The sequence below is a fragment of the Anolis sagrei genome, chromosome 9, assembly GCF_037176765.1.
Source record: "Anolis sagrei isolate rAnoSag1 chromosome 9, rAnoSag1.mat, whole genome shotgun sequence".
Lineage (NCBI taxonomy): Eukaryota > Metazoa > Chordata > Lepidosauria > Squamata > Dactyloidae > Anolis > Anolis sagrei.
In genome coordinates, this window is record NC_090029.1 from 32,476,968 (window position 1) to 32,499,395 (window position 22,428).

A 22,428-nucleotide genomic window follows, 5' to 3' on the forward strand; every position below is an offset into this window, starting at 1 on the left:
GGCATATTGAGTATTTGTGCCAAGTTTGATCCAGATCCATTATTGTTTGTGTCCACAGTCTGGATATAGGTGAACTACAACTCCAAAAACTCAAGGTCAATTTCCACCAGACCTTCCCAGTATTTTCTCTTGGTCATGGGAATTCTGTGTGCCATGTTTGATTCAGTTCCATCATTGATGGAGTTCAGAAGGCTCTTTGATTTAAAGTGAACTATAAATCCCAGCAACTCCAGGATTACCAAATGACAAAATCAATCACCCCCAACCCCACCAGGATTCAAATTTTGGGTGTATCGAGTATTTGTGCCAAATTTGGTCCAGTGACTGAAAATACATCCTGCATATCAGATATTTACATTACAATTCATAACAGTAGCAAAATTACAGTTATGAAGTAGCAACGAAAATAATGTTATGGTTGGGGGTCACCACCACATGAGGACCTGTACTAAGGGGTCGCGGCATTAGGAAGGTTGAGAACCACTGTTCTAAAGAAACATGAAATTATTTTTTTCTGCATGGATTAAAATGGAAAGTGCATTTCACTCTTGCATGAAAAGCATGGCTTCAAAGCTGGCATTGTCCGTAGACGTCTCCAAGGTCATGTGGCCCGCATGACTCCATGGAGCACCGTTACCTTCCTGCTGAAGCTGTACCTACTGTTCTACTCACATTTGCATGTTTTCGAACTGCTAGGTTGGCAGAAGCTGGGGCTAACAGCGGGAGCTCACCCTGCTGCCTGGATTCAAACCGCCAACAAGTTCAGCAGCTCAGCGGTTTAACCTGCTGCACCACCACCAAAAACGACAACAACACTTTATTTATATTCCGCCCTTCTCACCCCAAAGGGGACTCAGGGTGGATCACAAGTACACACACATGGAAAACATTCAATGCCGGTTGTATAGAGACAGAACACAGACAGACAGCACAGAAGGAGGTGTTGTTTCAATGCCATGGACGGATGGGATCGAGTCCACAGCGAGTGCTGTCGCTCCATCCTCTATGACAGTGTTTCTCAACCTGGGGGTCGGGACCCCTGGAGGGGTCGCGAAGAGAGTTTCAGAGGGGTCACCAAAGACCATCAGAAAACACATATTTCTGATGGTCTTAGGGACCATTTCGGTAGAGAAGGCTGAAAAATTCTCTGCCTGTCCTTCTCTTCCTTTTTGGTGTTGGTGAACTACAACTCCCAGAATTCTAAAACAGGCTCCCCCCAACCACACCAGTATTCAACGCTGGCCATGTAGGAAGTGTACCAAGTTTGGTGCAGATCCATTGTGGGCTGGGTTCAGAACGCTCTTTGATTGTAGGTTAACTATAAATCCCAGAAACAACAACTCCTAAATGTCAAGGCCTATTTTCCCCAAATTCCACCAGTATTCACATTTGAACATATTGAGTAGTCATGCTCATGGTCCAAATCCATCATTGTTTGAGTTCACAGCACTCTCTGGAAGTAGGTGAACTACAACTCCAAAACTCAAGGTCAATGCCCACCAAACCCTTTTAGCATTTTCTGTTGGCCATAGGAGTTCTGTGTGCCAAATGTGGTTCAATTCAATCGTTGATGGAGTTCAGAATGAATGCTCTTTGATTGCAGGTGAACTACAACTCCAAATTACAATATCAATCCTCCCCCAACCCCACTAGCATTCACATGTGGGTGTATTGGGTATTTGTGCCCAGTTTGGTCCAGTGAATGAAAATGCATCCTGCATATCAGATATTTACATTATGATTTATAACAGTAGTAAAATGACTGTTTTGAAGTAGCAACGAAAACAATATTATGGTTGGGGGTCACCACAACATGAGGGACTGTATTAAGGGGTCGCAGCATTAGGAAGGTTGAGAACCGCTGGTATAGGGCTTTATAGGCCAAGATCAGCACTTTGAATTGTGCTCGGAAGTGAACCGGCAGCCAGTGGAGCTTGTCATAGCAGGGGGGTGGTGTGCTCCCTATATGGTGCTCTGGTGAGTAATCTGGCTGCTGCCCGTTGGACTAGTTGGAGTTTCCTAACAGTCTACAAAGGCAGCCCCATGTAGAGTGCATTGCAGTAATCTAATCTCTTTCTTCTCCTCTTCCTCAGAGCCCCCTTGAGCGCTGTTGAAGGGAAACCCCGGCCTGATGTAAGTCCTGGGCTTCCCTACATTGCGGACATTCACTTATCACGGGTGGTTCAGGAACGTAACCCCAGCAATAAGTGAGGGAACGCTGTAAAGTTCTCACCAGGAACCGATATATATACTCCTGAGGATTTACAACCAGTAAGCTTTCTTTCTACTAACATAGCAGAAAAAAAGTCATGTTGCGTCCTTTACCTTGCTCCTAAGTTGATCGTTCTCTTCTTTGCAAACGGAGAACTGTTTTTTCCAGTGTTCGATGCTGGCTGCAGATTCCTGGAGCGCACAAGTCAGCCTGGCATTGCTCTCCCGAAGGGACTGCAGTTCTATTTCCCATCTCTTTACGTTGGAGGAACTGAAACAGATACAGGGGAGGGGAAAAAAATGATATTTCTGTGTATGAAACAAAAACAATAAGCCCAATCATAATTCAATTATTTGCAGCTCTGCAACGACATCATGAAATAAGCCGGGGATGATGACTGGCTACATTTTTGACACTACTTTTAAAAATGTCTTTTAACAAACCCTCAAAGGGTTTGTTCATTTAATCTATTGCTAAACAACTTTACAACTTACTTGCAAAATTGTTCAGTATGGGTTGCTGTGAGTTTTCCGGGCTGTATGGCCTTGTTCCAGAAGCATTCTCTCCTGACGTTTCACTTATCTATGAGGTCTGTTGGAAACTAGGCAAGTGGGGTTTATATATCTGTGGAATATTGTCCAGGGTGGGAGAACGAACTCTTGTCTGTTTGAGGCAAGTGGGAATGTTGCAACTTGCAGTTGTGCCGGCTAAACTGCTGACCGAAAGGTTAGTGGTTTGAATCCAAGGAGCAGGGTGAGCTTCTATTTGTCAACTCCAGCTTCTCGTGCGGTGACATCAGAGAAGACTTTCACCGGATGGTAACACATCTGGGCGTCCCCTGGGCAGCGTCCTTGCAAATAGACAATTTTCTCACACCAGAATCAACTTGCAGTTGTGCCGGCTGAGCTGCTGACCAAAAGGAGGGTGGTTCAAATCCAATAAGGGGGATAAGCTCCTATCTGTCAGCTCCAGCTTCTCATGCAGTGACATGAGAGAAGCCTTCCACAGGTTGGTAACACATCAAAGAATCCCCTAGGCAACGTCCTTGCAGACGGCCAATTCTCTCACACCAGAAGCATCTTGTAGTTGTGCCGGTTGAACTGCTGACCGAAAGGTTGGCGGTTTGAATCCAAGGAGCAAGGTGAGCTCCAATCTGTCAGCTCCAGCCTCTCATGCGGTGACATGAGACAAGCTTTCCACAGGATGGTAAAACATCCAGGTGTCCCCTGCACAACATCCTTGCGGATGGACAATTCTCTCACACCAGAAGCAACTTGCAATTATGCTGGCTAAACTGGTGACTGAAAGGTCAGCGGTTCAAATCCAAGGAGGGGGTGAGCTCCTATCTGTCAGCTCCAGCTTCTCATGCAGTGACGTGAGAGAAGCCTTCCACAGGTTGGTAACACATCCGAGAATCCCCTAGGCAACATCCTTGCAGACAGCCAATTCTCACACACCAGAAGCAACTTGAAGTTATGATGGCTGAACTGCTAATCGAAAGGTCGGCGGTTTGGATCCAAGAAGTGGGGTGAGCTCCTATGTGTCAGCTCCAGCTTCTCATGCAGTGACATGAGAGAAGCTTCCCATAGGATGGTAAAACATCTGAGCATCCCCATGGCAATTAATAATTAATATTATTATTGGAGCCATAATGGTGCAGTGGGTTAAACCCTTCTGCTGGCTGAACTGCTGACCGAAAGGTTGGCCTTTCAAATCTGGGGAGCAGCGTGAGCTCCCATCTGTCAGCTCCAGCGTCCCATGCGGGGACATGAGCGAAGCCTCCCACAGGATGGTAAAACATCTGGACATCCCCATGACAATTAATAATTAATAATAATTAATAATAAATATTATTATTGGAGCCACAATGGTGCAGTGGGTTAAACCCTTCTGCTGGCTGAACTGCTGACCGAAAAGTTGGCCTTTCGAATCTGGGGAGCAGCATGAGCTCCCATCTGTCAGCTCCAGCTTCCCATGCGGGGACATGAGAGAAGCCTCCCATAGGATGGTAAAACATCTGAGCATCCCCATGGCAATTAATAATAATTAATATTATTATTGGAGCCACAATGGCGCAATGGGTTAAACCCTTCTGCTGGCTGAACTGCTGACCGAAAGGTTGGCCTTTCAAATCTGGGGAGCCGCGTGAGCTCCCATCTGTCAGCTCCAGCTTCCCATGCGGGGACATGAGAGAAGCTTCCCACAGGATGATAAAACATTCAGACGTCCCCTGGGCAACATCCTTGCAGACGGCCAATTCTCTCACACCAGAAGCAACTTGCAGTTTCTCAAGTCACTCCTGAGGCGGAAAAAGAAACCCCCCAAAATACAGGTGGGGTTCTTTTCCTTCTTTTAAAGCATTCAGACACAATATCCTTCTTGCAAACCGAAGCAGGATAATTTTCATTTCAGGATTATGCAAAGACAGCTGTGTGTGGGAAGATCTGCATGGTGAACAGAAGGAGCTCTGACCAAGAGAGATCTGTTTTTCTACTGGATTTGGGGGTTTTGAGGAAAGGCGTTCTTCCAGGGAGGGGTGTTTTCGGCCCTTATTCCCAAGGTCAAAGCAGCCATAACTTGGGTAGCCTTTGGGTTTAAGGTCTTTCTCAAATAGCAGATGTGGGTGTGGAAGCCTAGAGGGAAAATAGCTTGAAGACAGCTTGGAAGTAATGACTCTGGAGCGTGTATGTTGGAGGAACCGGACAGAGCGTGGAGCGACAACTGGGGATTGATGGCTGGAATTATGTCAGTTGACAGTTGGAACAAGGGAGAAGGGATTAGTTTAATGGAAATGGATTTAAGGGGATTATTAAATGTAATCCCATTCACCCCAAGACTTATCGTCAATCTGTTTTTATTGATTCTGAAATTAACTAAAACTCACATGCTTACTCGAGAGTAATCTTCAGTTAAATATTTGTACACCTACCTTGTGATCATGGTGTTAGGATAGTAAGCTTGTGTCACAACTTAATTCAAGTGGGTTGTTGTAGTTTTTTCCGGGTTATATGGCCATGTTGTAGAGGCATTTTCTCCTGACGTTTCGCCTGCATCTATGGCAAGCATCCTCAGAGGTAATTAGGTCTGTTGGAACTAGGAAAAAGGGTTTTTTCGGGCTGTATGACCATGTTCTAGAGGCATTTTCTCCTGACGTTTCGCCTGCATCTATGGCAAGCATCCTCAGAGTTAGTGAGGTCTGTTGGAACTAGGAAAATGGGTTTTTTCGGGGCTGTATGATCATGTTGTAGAGGCATTCTCTCCTGACATTTTGCCTGCATCTATGGCAAGCATCCTCAGAGGTAGTGAGGTCTGTTGGAACTAGGAAAATGGGTTTTTTCGGGGCTGTATGACCATGTTGTAGAGGCATTCTCTCCTGACGTTTCGCCTGCATCTATGGCAAGCATCCTCAGAGGTAGTGGGGTCTGTTGGAACTAGGAAAATGGGTTTTTTCGGGGCTGTATGACCATGTTGTAGAGGCATTCTCTCCTGACATTTTGCCTGCATCTATGGCAAGCATCCTCAGAGGTAGTGGGGTCTGTTGGAACTAGGAAAATGGGTTTTTTCGGGGCTGTATGACCATGTTCTAGAGGCATTTTCTCCTGACATTTTGCCTGCATCTATGGCAAGCACCCTCAGAGGTAGTGAGGTCTGTTGGAACTAGGAAAAAGGGTTTATATATCTGTGGAATGACCAGGGTGAGACAAAGGACTCTTCTCTGCTGGAGCTAGGTGTGAATGTTTCAACTGACCACCTTAATTAGCATTTGATGGCATGTGGACAATTTCAACAGAAAGGAGAAAACCATGAAAATGAACAAAATCTGGCAACCAATATTTAAAAACTCTAAAATTACAATATCAAAACAACAGAGAGTAAATAATCAGGCACATCTAATCACCTCTCAACAAAAGATTCCCCCAGGCACTGCCAAGCCATCAAATGCTAATCAAGGTGGCCAGCTGAAACATTCACACCTAGCTCCAGCAGAGAAGAGTCCTTTGCCCCACCCCAGCCATTCCACAGATATATAAACCATTTTTCCTAGTTCCAACAGACCTTACTACCTCTGAGGATGCTTGCCATAGATGCAGGCGAAACATCAGGAGAAAATGCCTCTAAAACATGGCAATATAACCCGGAAAAACCTACAACAACCCAGTGATTCTGGCCATGAAAGCCGTTGACAATACATTAATTCAAGTGCATTTGTAAATTGCCTTCTACTGTTGTTGTTGTTGTTGTTATCAAACCACTGGAGTGGTCATGTTCTTGCAGCATTTTCTCCTGACCTGCTGCCTGCATCTGTGTCTGTGATTCCGGCTGTGACATCCTTTGTTTGTTGTTGTTGTTCATTCGTTCAGTCATTTCCGACTCTTTGTGACTTCATGGACCAGTCCACGCCAGAGCTCCCTGTCGGCTGTCACCACCCCCAGCTCCTTCAAGGTCAATGCAGTCACTTCAAGGATGCCATCCATCCATCTTGCCCTTGGCCGGCCTCTCTTCCTTTTTCCTTCCATTTTCCCCAGCATAATTGTCTTCTCTAGGCTTTGCTGTCTCCTCATGATGTGGCCAAAGGACTTCCGCTTTGTCTCTAGTCTCCTTCCCTCCAGTGAGCAGTCGGGCTTTCTTTCCTGGAGGATGGACTGGTTGGATTTTCTCGCAGTCCAAGGCACTCTCAGCACTTTCCTCCAACACCACAGCTCAAAAGCATCTCTCTTCCTTCGCTCAGCCTTCCCTAAGGTCCAGCTCTCACATCCGTAGGTTACTACAGGGAATACCATGGCTTTGACTAGGCAATGGATCTTTGAGGCCAGTCTGATGTCTCTACTCTTTACTATTTGATCAAGATTGGACATTGCTCTCCTCCCAAGAAGGAAGCGTCTCCTGATTTCCTGGCCACAGTCTGCGTCTGCAGTCATCTTTGCACCTAGAAATACAAAGTCTCTCACGGCCACCACATTTCCTCCATCTATTTCCCAGTTGTCAATCATTCTTGTTGTCATAATCTTGGTTTTTTTGGTGTCTATCTGCAACCCAGCTTTTGCGCTTTCTTCTTTCACCTTGATTAGAAGGCTCCTCATCTGCATATCTGAGGTTGTTAATGTTTCTTCCAGCAATTTTCACCCCAGCCTTGCATTCATCAAGCCCCGCACATTGCATGATGTGTTCTGCATACAAGTTAAAAAGGTTGGGGGAGAGGATGCAGCCTTGCCGGACGCCTTTCCCAATCTGGAGCCAGTCTGTTGTTCCGTGGTCTGTTCTGACTGTTGCTCCTTGGTCCTTGTACAGATTCCTCAGGAGAGAGGGAAGGGGGCTTGGGATGCCCATCCCACCAAGAACTTGCCACCATTTATTATGATCCACACAGTCAAAGGCTTTAGAATAGTCAATGAAGCAGAAATAGATGTTTTTCTGAAACTCCCTGCCTTTCTCCATTCTCCAGCGGATATTGGCAATCTGGTCTCTCGTTCCTCTGCCTTTTCTAAACCCAGCTTGAACATCTGGCAACTCTCTCTCCCTGTCTTGCTGGAGTCTTCCTTGCAGGATATTGAGCATTACCTTACTGGCATGAGAAATAAGGGCCACTGTACGGATGTTTGAGCAGTCTTTAGCATTTCCCTTTTTTGATATGGGGATATAAGTTGATTTTTGTCCAGTCTGGTGGCCATTCTTGTGTTTTCCATATTTGCTGGCATATGGCATGCATCACCTTCACAGCATCCTCTTTCAAGATTTTAAACAGTTCAGCTGGGATCCCGTCATCTCCTGCTGCCTTGTTGTTAGCAATGCTTCTTCAGGCCTATTCAACCTCACTCCTCAGGATGTCTGGTTCTAATTCACTCACCACACCATCAAAACTATCCTCAATATTATTATCCTTCCTATACAGATCTTCTGTATAGCCTCACCACCTTCTCTTGATCTCTTCAGCTTCTCTTAGGTCCCTGCCATATTTATTTCTTATCATGCCAATTTTTGCCTGAAATTTACCTCCAATGTTTCTAATTTTCTGGAAGAGGTCTCTGGTCCTTCCTATTCTGTTGTCTTCTTCCACTTCCATGCATTGCTTGTTTAAAAATAGTTCTTTATCTATAAAAATAGTTATTTTCCTTCTACTAGGTCTACTATTTTAATAACTTCTGGTCATAAGTTCTGAAAAGGTGGTATGTAAATATACTAATTATCAAAAAATATATCCAAGGACCAGACAAAACCTCCTTGAACCCAGAGAAATGTCAGAATTAGTATCCTATTGGTAACATCACATCAATTTCTAAGTTACGTGCAAGACTAGGTGAATTGACAACTTGAGATGTTTCTATATTTATTTATTTACAACATTAATATGCCACCCTTCCCACCCCAAAGGTTTACAAGATATATATATATATATATGGTTTACAAGATATATATATATATCTTTACCTGTCCGAACGGATTCTCCCCTATGAACCATCAAGATTGTTAAGATCGTCTGGAAGGACCCTGCTCTCGGTCCCACCAGCCTCGCAAGCGCGCCTCGTGGGGACGAGGGACGGGGCCTTCTCGGTGGTTGCCCCTCGGCTCTGGAACTCCCTCCCACTGGAGATTAGAACTGCCCCTTCTCTCCTGACTTTTAGAAAACAGGTGAAAACCTGGCTCTGGAAACTGGCATTTGACGAGTGAGTCAATAACTCGTGGCTATATGGATGGATGGTGATGAACAACGATTTTATTGTGACGACTTGGCCATTGTAATTATGTGATTGTATTTTTGGTATTTTAATGTGTTAGTGTATTATGGAATGTGCTGTTTTTAAATGATTGCTTGTGATATTATTGTTGGAAACCGGCCTGAGTCCCTCCACGGAGGTGAGAAGACCGGTATACAAAAGTTCTAAATAAATAAATAAATAAATAAATAATACACACACACACACAATATATTATATTATTAGCATAGTACAATATCAGTATTATATATTACTATATCGTACTATACTATTATATTGTAATATTATTAATAATATTACATGTAATATAAAATATATTATTATAATATATTATTAGTATTAGTATTATATTGTATTACATTATAATATTATAAATATTATATGTATACACCATATATTACATTACATTATATTATAATACATTATATTATTAGCATAGCACGGGAGACAAGGTGGAACTGTCTTCTGGCCGCCTCTCTCTTCACTTTGTGGATATTCCACAGATATATAAACCCTGGAGCCGTCGGTAGGGCAGTGGGTTAAACCGCTGAACTGCTGAACTTGCTGACCAAAAGGTTGCAGGTTCATATGCGGAGAGCAGGCTGAGCTCCTGCTGTTAGCCCCAGCTTCTGCCAACCTAGCAGTTTGAAAACATGCAAATGTAAGTAGATCAATAGGTACCGCTCCGGTGGGAAGGTAATGGCACTCCATGCAATCATGTCGGCCGCATGACCTTGAAGGTGTCTATGGACAACACTAGCTCTTCAGCTTAGAAATGGAGATGACCAGATGACCACCAATTCCCAGAGTCGGACACAACTGGACTTAATGTCAGGGGAAAACCTTTACATTTACTATAAACCCCACTTGCCTAGTTTCCAACAGATCTCACAACCTCTTGAGGATGCCTGCCATTGATGTGGCTGAAATGTCAGGAGAGAATGCTTCTGGAACATGGCCATACAGCCAGGAAAACTCAGAACAACCCAGAGATTCTGACCACGCAAGCCTTGGACAACACATGCTTGGGATTAGTACATAAACCTGGATAATATTCATATAAACGATGTGATCATTTTAACCAGCATTCTTATAGTTTGGGTTGTTGTAGGTTTTCCGGGCCGTATGGTCAGGTTCTAGAAGCATTCTCTCCTGATGTTTCACCCACATCTATGGTAGGCATTGTCAGAGGTTGTGAGGTCTGAAACTAGGAAAATGGGTTTATCTATCTGTGGGAAAAGATCAGGGACAGCTATTCGCATCTCAACAAAGGATTCCCCCAGGCAGTAACAAGCCACACTTCACAGCCTCTGAGGATGCCTGCCATAGATGTGGGCAAAACATCAGGAGATAATGCTTCTAGAACATGGCCATATAGCCCAAAAAATCTAAAACAACTCAGTAATTCCGGCCATTATTATTATTATTATTATTATTATTATTATTATTATTATAAACACAACAAGATAAGTCCACAGCAAACAAGATCACACGTCGGACATTCCCAAGTGTCTAGGACTGTGTGATGTATCGGTGAATAATGCGTACAGATCCCAGTAAGGTGGCCTTCTGCAGCTGGCAGATGGTAATCTTGTCAGTGGTGATTGGGTTTAAGTGCAGGCCAAGGTCGTTAGGCACTGCACCCAGTGTGCCAATAACCACTGGGACCACCTTGACTTGTTGTTGTTGTTATTATTATTATTGACATCATTTGTAGTCAATAAGTAGAAGGTAATCACATAAGCAATTTCACCTTTGGGCTAGAGCAAATTTCAGTCTGTCGTTCTCCGTTTTCAGCTGTGTTTCAGAAGGACCGCCGTGCGAGACCTTTTCATCATCTGTTCCATTCACACTGGATGCCCGAGTTGAACATGGAGTTTCGCGCCCTGATTCCTGCACAAGACACCCAACGAAAGAAGATGGAATAGTCATGACAAAGTCCATCATAACGTGACCTGTTGTGTCACCCTACAAAATATCACCCAGCTCATGCTAAAGACAACTCCTTTTCTAGGAAAACAGAACGATATTGCTATGCAAATAATATCATGTAATTTAATCTATATAAATAAAAATGTAATGTTCGTTTGTGGGATTAACATAACTCAAAAACCGCTGGACGAATTGACACCAAATTTGGACACAAGACACCTCTCAGGCCAATAAGTGACCTTCACTTATAAAAACACTGAAAAATACAGCAGAAGAGACTTAAAAAGCCAAAAAACTAAAAATACATTACAATGCATGCACAAAACCACATATATACACAAACACACAGATATACACATATACACAGATATACACATATACACAAATATATAAAGAAATATATACACACATATGCACACACAAAACACATACACAGAAAGGGGGAAGGAAGGAAGGAAGGAAGGAAGGAAGGAAGGAAGGAAGGAAGGAAGGAAGGCAGGAAGGATGGATGGATGGATGGATGGATGGAAAGAAGGAGGGAAAGAGATAAAGAAGGAAAGAAAGCGTAGAGAAGGACGGAAGGAGAGAAGGAGGGAGAAAAAGGAGGAAAGAAGAAGGGAAAGAAGGAGGGAAGGAGAGAAAGGAGGAAAGAAAGAAGGGTAGAGGAGGAAGGGAGGAAGGAAGGAAGGAGAGAAGGAGGGAAAGAAGGAGGGAAGGAGATAAAGAAGGGAAGAAAGGGTAGAGAAGGACGGAAGGAGAGAAGGAGGGAGAGAAAGGAGGAAAGAAGAAGGGAAAGAAGGAGGGAACGAGAGAAAGGAGGAAAGAAAGGTAGAGAAGGAAGGAAGGAAGGAAGGAGAGAAGGAGAGAAAGAAGGAGGGAAGGAGATAAAGAAGGAAAGAAAGGTAGAGAAGGAAGGAAGAAGAGAAGGAGGGAGAGAAAGGAGGGAAGAAGGAGAGAAGGAGAGAAAAACACACATGCCTGCTCTAAACGCAATTACAGAGAGTATGATAAATACATTTGTGACATACTCATTCCCTTTCTAACCTGCACAAGAAATCTGCAATATTATTTTCAAACTTCTCAAAAGCTTGTTCTCAAAATGTTTGTGTGTGTGTGTGTGTGTGTGTGTGTGTGTAACAAAACACTCAAATTTTCAAAGGACAGCACACAAGTGACTTACTTGGGAATGATTGCTGGAAGTCTCTATTTTTTCCTGAGATCTCTCTCTGGCTAATCTGGCGGCTTCTTTGACTTCTTGAAATTTCTCAGCAAACTACATGCAGATACACACAAAGGGTTATATGAGATTGGACTCAAGTAGTAGCTTACTCCACATCATTTTTACATTAAGGGCTTAACTATGAAAGCTCAACTATGAAAAAAATAATGACGAAATAGGAGAAAATAGGAGATGCAAACAGGGGAGTGCCAGGCAGGAAACAATCAGGGCCAGCTAACACCTCCAAACAAAGGATTCCCCCAGGCAGGAAGTAGCCAGGCTTTGAAACTGCAAGGCTAATCAAGGTGGCCAGTTGCAACACTGACATCTATGGCAGGCATCCTCAGAGATTGTGAGGTCTGGCTATGTTCCAGAAGCATTCTCTCCTGACATTTCACCCACATCTACGGCAAGCATCCTCAGAGGTTGTGAGGTCTGGCGGAAGCTAGGCAACTGAGGTTTATATATATGTCCAGGGTGGGAGAAAGAAGTCTTGTCTGTTTGAGGCAAGTGGGAATGTTGCAGTTGGCTACCTTGATTAGCACTGAATGGCCTTGCAGTTTCAAACCCTGGCTGCTTCCTGCCTGGAGGAATCTTTTGTTGGGAGGTGTTAGTTGGCCCTGATTAAACCAGTATCTTAAAAACTTTAAAATCAGGACAGTAAAAAAAGAGGAACACTCAAAAAACAAGACATGAAACAATCAGGGCCAGCTAACACCACCAGACAAAGGATTCTCCCAGGCAGGAAGTAGCCAGGCTTTGAAACTGGAAGGCTAATCAAGGCGGCCAATTGCAATATTCACATATCTGACAGGCATCATGAGAGGTTGTGAGGTCTGGCTATGTTCCAGAAGCATTCTCTTCTGACTTTTCGCCTACATCTATGGCAGGCATCCTCAGAGGTTGTGAGGTCTGGTGAAGCTAGGCCAGTGAGGTTTATATATATGTCCAGGGTGGGAGAAAGAAATCTTATCTGTTTGAGGCAATTGGGAATGTTGCAGTTGGCTACCTTGATTAGCACTGAATGGCCTTGCAGTTTCAAACCCTCGCTGCTTCCTGCCTGGGGGAATCCTTTGTTGGGAGGTGTTAGCTGGCTCTGATTAATCCAGTATTTTAAAAAATCTAAAATCAGGACAGTAAATAAAGAGGAACACTAAAAAAACAGGGAAGTCCCAGACATGAAACAATCAGGGCCAGCTAACACCTCCAAACAAGGGATTCCCCCAGGCAGGAAGTAGCCAGGCTTTGAAACTGCAAGGCTAATCAAGGTGGCCAATTGCAATATTCACATCTGTGACAGGCATCCTCAGAGGTTGTGAGGTCTGGCTATGTTCCAGAAGCATTCTCTCCTGACATTTCACCTACATCTATGACAGGCATCCTCAGAGGTTATGAGGTCTGGTGGAAGCTAGGCAAGTGAGGTTTATATATATGTCCAGGGTGGGAGAAAGAAGTCTTGTCTGTTTGAGGCAAGTGGAAATGTTGCAGTTGGCTACCTTGATTAGCACTGAATGGCCTTGCAGTTTCAAACACTGGCTGCTTCCTGCCTGGGGAATCCTTTGTTGGGAGGTGTTAGCTGGTCCTGATTAAACCAGTATTTTAAAAACTCTAAAACACAAAGGATTTCCCCAGGCAGGAAGTAGCCAGGCTTCGAAACTGCAAGACTAATCAAGGTGGCCAGTTGCAACACTGACATCTATGACAGGCATCCTTTGCAGTTTCAAAGCCTAGCTACTTCCTGCCTTGGGGAATCCTTTGTTGGGAGGTGTTAGCTGGCCCAGATTGTTTCCTATCTGGAACTCCCCTGTTTTTTGAGTGTTCCTCTTTATTTACTGTCTGGATTTTAGAGTTTTTAAAATACTGGTTTAATCAGGGCCAGCTAACACCTTCCAACAAAGGATTCCCCAGGCAGGAAGTAGCCAGGCTTTGAAACTGCAAGGCTAATCAAGGTGGCCAGTTGCAACACTGACATCTATGACAGGCATCCTCAGAGGTTGTGAGGTCTGGCTATGTTCCAGAAGCATTCTCTCCTGACCTTTTGCCTACATCTATGGCAGGCATCCTCAGAGGTTGTGAGAACATGGCCATACAGCCCACTAATTTGAACGATTCATGCCAACAAAGCCCTGAAATAGAGTTGCCATAAGCGACAACCAACATCAGGATGCAGGAGATCTCTCAGCTCTCTTCTTGACTTCAAAAATAAATAAATACAAGATCCCGATGACAGCAATTCTGATTCCTCTCTGCATGAACCTAACCTAAATCAGCCCCTTCCCAAAACTTGGAGAAGTTGCATATCCCGGTTGTCTGCTTGGCCACCATTTCCCGATCAAGACATCCATTTACCCAAAGACAGGGTCAGGTGAAACCAAGAGGCACAGGTAATGGCAAATATTAATTTGAAAGCACATGCCTAGAGCATGGAGCACTAATACATTCCCCAAACTGGCCATGAATATAATTTGTCTGTCAGCCTTAGCATAACCTATGACCTCGAGACCGCATTAAAGTAATGGATTTGCTGCTTTCAAGCACTGGGCATTTATTTCTGGACTTAGGGAATGACATGCATACAAATGAGCTATTTCCTTAGCATCATCTTACTGAACCTTAACCAACTGATGCCCCATTACATTAGCGATCTTAAGGACACAGACATCGCATAATCTATATAAATAAAAATGTAATGTTCGTTTGTGATACCATCAGAACTCAAAAACCACTCGGGGAATTGACACCAAATTTGGACACAAGACACCTCACAGTCCAATTTATGTTCTCCACTCAAAAAAACCCAACGAAAACAAAAGCAGGAAGGTCCACGGTGCTTGAATGAAGGACCTTCCTTCTCTCCCTTCCCTTCTTTCCTCCCTTTCCTTCCTTCCTTTCTTTTTCTTCCTTCCTTCCTTCTCCTTTCCTTTCCTTCTTTCCCTCCTTCCCTTCCTTCCTGTCCCTCCTTCCTTCTTCCTTTCCTTCTTTTCCTCCCTCCCTCCCTTTCCTCCTCCTTTCCCTTTCTTCATTTCCTTCCCCTTCATTTCCTTCCCTCTCCCCTTTCTTCACCCCCCTCCTTTCTTTCCCTCCTTCCTTCCATCACCTTCCTCCCTCCCTTCCTGTCCCTCCTTTTTTTCCTACCTTCCCTTCTTTCCCTCCCTCCCTTCCTTTTTCCTTCCTTCCTGTCCCTCCTTCCTTCTTCCTTTCCTTCTTTTCCTCCGTCCCTCCCTTTCCTCCTTCTTTCCCTTTCTTCATTTCCTTCCCTCCCTCCTTTCTTCATCCCCCTCCTTTCTTCCTCCTCCCTCCCTCCCTTCCTGTCCCTCCTTCTTTCTTTTCCTTCCTTCTTCTCCCTCCTTCCTTCCTTCTTCCTTTCCTTCTTTCTAAGATATAAATACAATATTAAATGGAAGGGACAGTTAAGAAGTAACGAGAGAAGGAGGGAAAAAGGGAAGGAAGGGAGGAAGGAGAGAAGAAGGGAGGGAAAGAAAGAAAGATAGAGAAGCAAGGAAGGAGAGAAGGAAATAAAAAAGTGAAAGGAAAAAGAGAGGGAAGGAAGGAGAGAAGGAACAAAAGATAGGGAAGGAAGGAAGTAACCAAAGAGCAAAGAAAGGGAGGAAAGAAACAGTAGATATGGAAGTAAGATGAGAGATAGGGAAAACAAAAAAGAAAAGGAAGGAAAGAGGGAGGGAAGGAAGGAAGGAAGGAAGGAAGGAAGGAAGGAAGGAAGGAAGGAAGGAAGGAGAGAAAGAGGGAGGGAAGGTTGGCCACAGCAACGCGTGGCAGGTACAGCTAGTGAATAATATATAGCACTGTCAACATAGTCAGGAGTGTCTATGCTGCATGTACAGCAAAACAAAAGACAAATACCTTTAATTTACAGACACTGAACTTGTTGACCGAAAGGTTGAGGCTCGAATCCGGGGAGCTGCATGAGCTCCCTCTGTTAGCCCGAGCTTCTGCCAACCTAGCAGTTCAAAAACATGCAAATGTGCGTAGATCAGTAAGTACTGCCCTGGCAGGAAGGTAATGGCACTCCATGCAATCATGCTGGCCAAATGACCTTGGAGGTGTCTATGGACAACGCCGGCTCTTCGGTCTAGAAATGGAGATGAGCACCAACCCCCAGAGTTGGTCACGACTGGACTTAATGGCAGGGGAAACCTTTACCTTTTTATATGAGTTTACACCAGGCATGGGTGAACTTGGGTCCTCCAGGTGTTTTGGACTTCAACTCCCACAATTCCTAACAGCCTCAGGTTCTTTCCTATCCCCCTTAGCCGCTTAATGCCACGAACCCTTAACACATGTGGTGGGGACCCCCAACCATAAAATGTGGTGGGGACCCCCAACCATAAAATTATTTGTGTTGCTACATCATAACTGGAATTTTGCTACTGTTATAAATCGTAATGTAAATATCTGATATGCAGGATGCATTGTCATTCAAAGGACCAAATAGGCACAAATACTCAATACAACCAAATTTGAATACTGGTGGGGTTAGGGGGGGATTGGTTTTGTCATTTGGGAGTTGAAGTTGCTGGGATTTATAGTTCACCTACAATGAAAGAGAATTCTGAACTCCACCAACGATGGAATTGAACCAAACTTGGCACACAGAATTCCCACGACCAACAAAAAATACTGGATGACATTGCTGAGCTTTGACCTTGAGTTTTGGAGTTGTAGTTCACCTAACTCCAGAGATAACTGTAGACTCAAACAATGATAAATCTGGACCAAACTTGGCTAGGATACTCAATATGCCCAAATGTGAACACTAGTGGAGTTTGGAAAAAGTAGACTTGACATTTGGGAGTTGTAGTTGTTGGGATTTATAGTTCACTTACAATTAAAGAGCATTCTGAACTCCACCGATGATGGAATTGAACCAAACTTGGCACACAGAATTCCCCTGACCAACAGACAATACTGGAAGGGTTTGGTAGACATTGACCTTGAGTTTTGGAGTGGTAGTTCACCTACATCTAGAGAGCACTATGGACTCAAAACAATGATGGATCTGGACCAAACTTGGCATGAATACTCAATATGCCCAAATGGGAACACTGGTGGAGTTTGGGGAAAGTAGACTTGACATTTGGGAGTTGTAGTTGCTGGGATTTATAGTTCACCTACAATCAAAGAATATTCGGAACCCCAGTAATATAATTGGGCCAAATTTCCCACACAGAACCTCTATGACCAAAAGAAAATTTTGTGTTTTGGTAACCCCTCTGACAAACCCCTTGCGACCCCCACCCCTACGGGGTCCCAACCCCCAGTTGAGAAACACCGATCTACAGATTCCTAATCTAGATATTCCATTGTATATTGAGTATCCACGGATTTTGGTGTGCATGAGGGATCCTAAAACCACATCCCAAACAGAGGTTGCCTCCAGGCAACAATGGCCAGGCCACCTCCATGCAGATATCCTCACTGGTTGACTCTGCAAACTCCATGGCTATTCAAATCCTAATTCAAGCATGCTAATTGCAACACTCTCACTTGCTTTAAACGGACATGAGTTCTTTATGCCATCCTGGACATTCCACACACACACACACACACACACACACAAACACTCCATTTGCTTCACTGTCAACAGAACCTCTGAAGATGCCAGCTCTGAAGATTCACACGAAACGTCAAGAGAGAATGCTACAGGAACATGGCCATACATACTGAAAAACTCACAGCAACTCAGTGATTCTGGCCATGAAAACCTTCAACAACACATTATGAGTAGCAAGATTAACAGGGAATGTATGGAATGTTCAAGGGCAGTATATTTAGTGAGCAAATGCCATCTGGAAGCATTGATGGCAATGAGGTTTGTGTTGAGAAAGAAAACCAACAATGTGTTGAGATAACTGCTTCTTTTATAGAACGAACAAACATTCCGGGTGTTTGAATTACTATTAGCACACACAGAACACGTTGTGTAAACCGTGAGTTATTTATTACCATACTACCTCTTAGTTAAGTTCCCTAACAGGGAAACTATCAATGATTTCATTCTATTGTCACCACCTCCAGCATTGATAGAAGACCCAAACAAAACATTACGCTTGACCAGGCAAACTTTTGGTGTTTTGGACTACAACTCCCACAATTCCTAACTGCCTCAGGCCCTTTCCTTAAGCCTCAGCCACTTAAGCAGGTTATCTCTTGCTTCCAAGTTGGGGCTGTTGTGGGGCAACGGGCTAAACCGTTGAGTTGCTGAGCTCCCACCGTCAGCCCCAGCACCTGCCAACCCAGCAGTTTGAAAACATGCAACTGTGAGAAGATCTATAGGTCCCGCCTCGACGGGAAGGTAAAAGGGTGCCCACGAAGTCATGCCAGTTATGTGACCAGGAAGTGTCTACGGACAACGCAGGCTCCTTGGCTTGGAAATGGAGATAAGCACCTCCCCCAGAGCCAGAGATGAGCATTGCCTCCAGAGCCCGGAGATGAAAGGGGAAGCCTTTGCCTTTGTTTGTGTATTTGTGTTTCATATTGTGTTTCAAAGGCATTGAATGATTGCCTGGTTCTACTGTATATATATGCTGGAATCTGCTCTGAATCCCCTCGGGGAGATAGGGTGGAATACAAATAAAGTGTCGTCATCACCGTTATTATTATTATTATTATTATTATTATTATTATTATTATTATTAACACAACAAGATGAGTCCACAGCAGACACTCTGCTGATTGTTGTATTGGATCACACGTTGGACACTTCCCAAGTGTCTAGGACTGTGTGATGTATCGGCAAATAATGCGTGCAGATCCCAGTAAGGTGGCTTTTTGCAGCTGGCAGATGGTAATTTTGTCAGCATCGATTGTGTTCAAGTGCAGGCCAAGGTCTTTAGGCACTGCACCTAGTGTGCCGATTACCACTGGGACCACCTTGACTGGTTTGCGCCAGAGTCTTTGCAGTTCAATCTTTAAATCCTCGTATCGTGTCATCTTTTCCAGTTGTTTCTCTTCAATCCTGCTGTTGCCTGGGATTGCAACATCGACAATTCATACTTTGTTTTTTAACACGATTGTGAGGTCAGGAGTATTGTGCTCCAAAACTCTGTCTGTCAGAATCCGGAAGTCCCAGAGTAGCTTGACGTGTTCATTCTCTGTAACTTTTTCCGGCTTGTGATCCTACCAATGCTTTGTCGCAGGCAGATGGTCTTTGTGGCACAAGTTCCAACAAATCACCTGAGCAACGGTGTTGTGCCTCTGCTTGTAGTCTGTCTGCGCAATCTTCTTGCAGCGGCTGAAGATGTGAACTATTGTTCCATCTGCTTCCTTGAAGAGTCTACATTTGGGATCTGTTGTTGACTTTTCAATTCTGGCTTTGGTGGCATTGGTTCTAATGGCTTGTTCTTGGACTGCCAGAATCAGGCCCTCCTTTGTCTCCTTTTTCCAAGTTCCATTTGTGAGCCACAGCCATGTTTTTTCCTTGTCAATTTGGCTCTCAATTTTTCCCAGGAACTGTCCATGGAGAGCCTTCTTTTGCCAGTTTTCTCTTCTGCTCTGGATTGTGTTTTTACGTTATTCCCTCTTTGCCTTTTGCACTTGAAACAGTTTACTACCCTTGACTTCCCTCAATGTTGGTTCTTGACTGCCTTTCACATAATCTGCCAGCGCATGTTTCTCTTCTTCTACCATTTGTTTCCCTTGCAGAAGACCTCTGCCTCCTTGTGCTGGTACGACTGTACCAGGAGCTCCAACTTTATTTTCTTTCTGTTATCTGTTTGCAGTCATAGGGCAGGCCACCTGTCCATCATAATTAAGCTTTGATTCTGTCCCTTGTTCTGGGAGGGAAAGGAACCATTTTTGGTCAGCCTCACATAAGGAAGCTAAACTATAGGACGTAGACCAGCTCATCCCGTAGAAAAGCTTCTTTTCTCAAGAACATCCAGGGAAACAGAAACAGAAATTCCAGGGGAAAGGTCCCAAGACTCTGGCTGAGAGCTCACAGCCTCTCAGCCTCACAGAAATCAGAGGGAAAACAGCCCTGAAGTTTTCAAAGAATTCTCGGAGGGAGGACAGCACTACAGATCCACGGAACTCCAGCTGAAATATCTACAAGCCTCAGCTGGTAGGTCTACTCGATACCCAGACGCATTTGGAATCGGTAGTAGGACCCACACCAATGAGGCATAGATAGTAAATAGCCTAGGAGAGGTTAAAAAAGGGTTTTTCCTACAGAGAAAGTACAGTTAATCAAAATCAGGTACCAGCCCATTGAGGATTAGACTAAGAAAGCCTTGAAGTGTTGTTTGAACCATTGAAGATTTGTTGTTTGTTCCATAATAAAGACTTTGTTGTATCATTAAAAACTCTAAAGACCATCACTTCAGAAATATCCCTGAGAATCTCTCTTTGAGGCGCCCCTGGCTTCCTGCTGGGCTTAAAGTATACATCCTATAGAAAAGACAGCTGTTACAGGCCCAGCGCGTGACAGAACACTCCTGATATTACTACTACTATTACTACTATTCCAGAGGAGGTTAACTTGTAGGAAGAGTGTAGGATGGTTGCAAGCCACATTTTTACCCTTAGAGACAGGCAATGACAATCTTCGTCTGAATAAATCTTGCCAAGAAAACCCTAGGATAGGGTCACCTTAAATTGCAGGCAACTTCAATACACATCACAACAACAATGCTTTTATGGGAGCATCTACACTATAGAAACAATGCAGTTTCAAACCTCTTTAACTGCCATTGAAGTTAAGTGGCTGAGGGGGGAAAGGAAGGGGCCTGAGGCTATTAGGAATGGTGGGAGTTGTAGTCCAAAACACCCGGAGGGCTAAAGTTTGCCCATGTTTGTGCTTGACACATGGCTGTTCTTGCTAATGTAGCAAGTACGAATCTCTCTCTTCCTTGCCACAAGCATTTCTGCATGCATTTCTATACATTGCACAATTTGTGTAATTTGCTGAAGGGGATAAAAACAGGGGAAAGACCACCATGATGCTGAGATACAGAATTGGAGGACACTGTTATTCTCAGAAGAAGCCTAGAAGGTGCCTGCCTTAGATGCAGGCGAAATGTCAGGAGAGAATGCTTCTGGAACACGGCCATACAGCCTGGAAAACTCACAACGACCCAGCGATTCCGGCCATGAAAGCCTTCGAGAATACATGAGCCTAGTTTTTGTTTTTCATTCAACACGTCATTATTATTATTATTATTATTATTATTATTATTATTATTATGATCCAGAACATGCCCACTGTCTCTATATACGATGCCCACCGAATCTGTATCTCAGCAATATCAATTCACGGAGATTATTGCATATATTACACAAAAGAGACAACAATAACAACAAATACACTGGAATGTAGTTACCTTGCTTAGTTGTTGCTCAGAAGAAAAGCCCAAGCCAAAGACTGTATTTGCTCTGCTGTCAGCCCACTGGCCAAATTTCTGGGATGTTTTGGTGAAGGTCATATTAGGTGTGATTGTGCTATTTATAATCACCTGAAGAAAAAAAACACAACCATTTAAAAAAGGGATGTAGAAGAAACAGCAGCGGGATAATAGTTAGTTGAATATCAGGATGACTCAGATTGACAGGTGGGGACTTCATCACATGAACCCACTATTACACTGCAGCTACATTATTGTTAAAAGGTGGTAAAATTTCCATTTCCTCTACCTTGGCCTGAGCTCTGCAAGTGCAGCATTTTTCCACCTAAGCTCTGCAAGTGCAGCATTTTCCCGAATGAAGCACAGAGTGTTTGAGGATCGGAACATTCGTAGGGATACCAAGGTGCTTGTTTATAAAGCTATCGTCTTCCCAACCCTGCTATATGCCTGCGAAACGTGGACTGTCTACAGACATCACATGAAACTCCTGGAACGATTCCATTTGAAAAATCCTGCAAATCTCTTGGGAAGACAGGTGGACAAATATCAGCGTGCTGGAAGAAGCAAAGACCACTAGCACTGAAGCGATGGTCCTCCACCATCAATTCCGCTGGATGGCCCACATTGTCCAAATGGCTGATCACTGTCTCCCAAAGCAGCTGCTCTACTCCAAACTCAAGAATGGAAAGGGGGATGTTAGAGGACAGGAAAAGAGATTTAAAGATGGCCTCAAAGCCAACCTTAAAATCTATGGCATAGACACTGAGAACTGGGAAGCCCTGGCCCCTGAGCGCTCCAGCTGGAGGTCAGCTGTGAGCAGCAGTGCTGTAGAATTTGAAGAGGCACAAATGGAGGGCGAAAGACAGAAACATGCCAAGAGAAGGCGCGTCAAGCCAACCCTGACCGGGACCACATTCTACCTGGAAACTGATGTCCTCACTGTGGGAGAACATGCAGGTCAAGAATAAGGCTTCACAGTCACTTACGTATCCA

General features: G+C 44.1%; 1 protein-coding gene across 1 annotated transcript in view; it reads right to left on the reverse strand.

Moving 5' to 3' along the window:
- The window catches only part of HOMER2 (homer scaffold protein 2), a 103,945-nt gene that overhangs the window by 19,348 nt on the left and 62,169 nt on the right, over positions 1-22,428 (reverse strand). Inside the window, exons 3-6 of the mRNA XM_060755224.2 lie at positions 21,415-21,546; positions 12,038-12,130; positions 10,679-10,818; positions 2,326-2,482 (exon numbers count right to left, since the gene is read on the reverse strand). Of these exons, the coding sequence (XP_060611207.2) occupies positions 2,326-2,482; positions 10,679-10,818; positions 12,038-12,130; positions 21,415-21,546 (522 nt within the window). The remainder of the gene's footprint in view (positions 1-2,325; positions 2,483-10,678; positions 10,819-12,037; positions 12,131-21,414; positions 21,547-22,428) is intronic.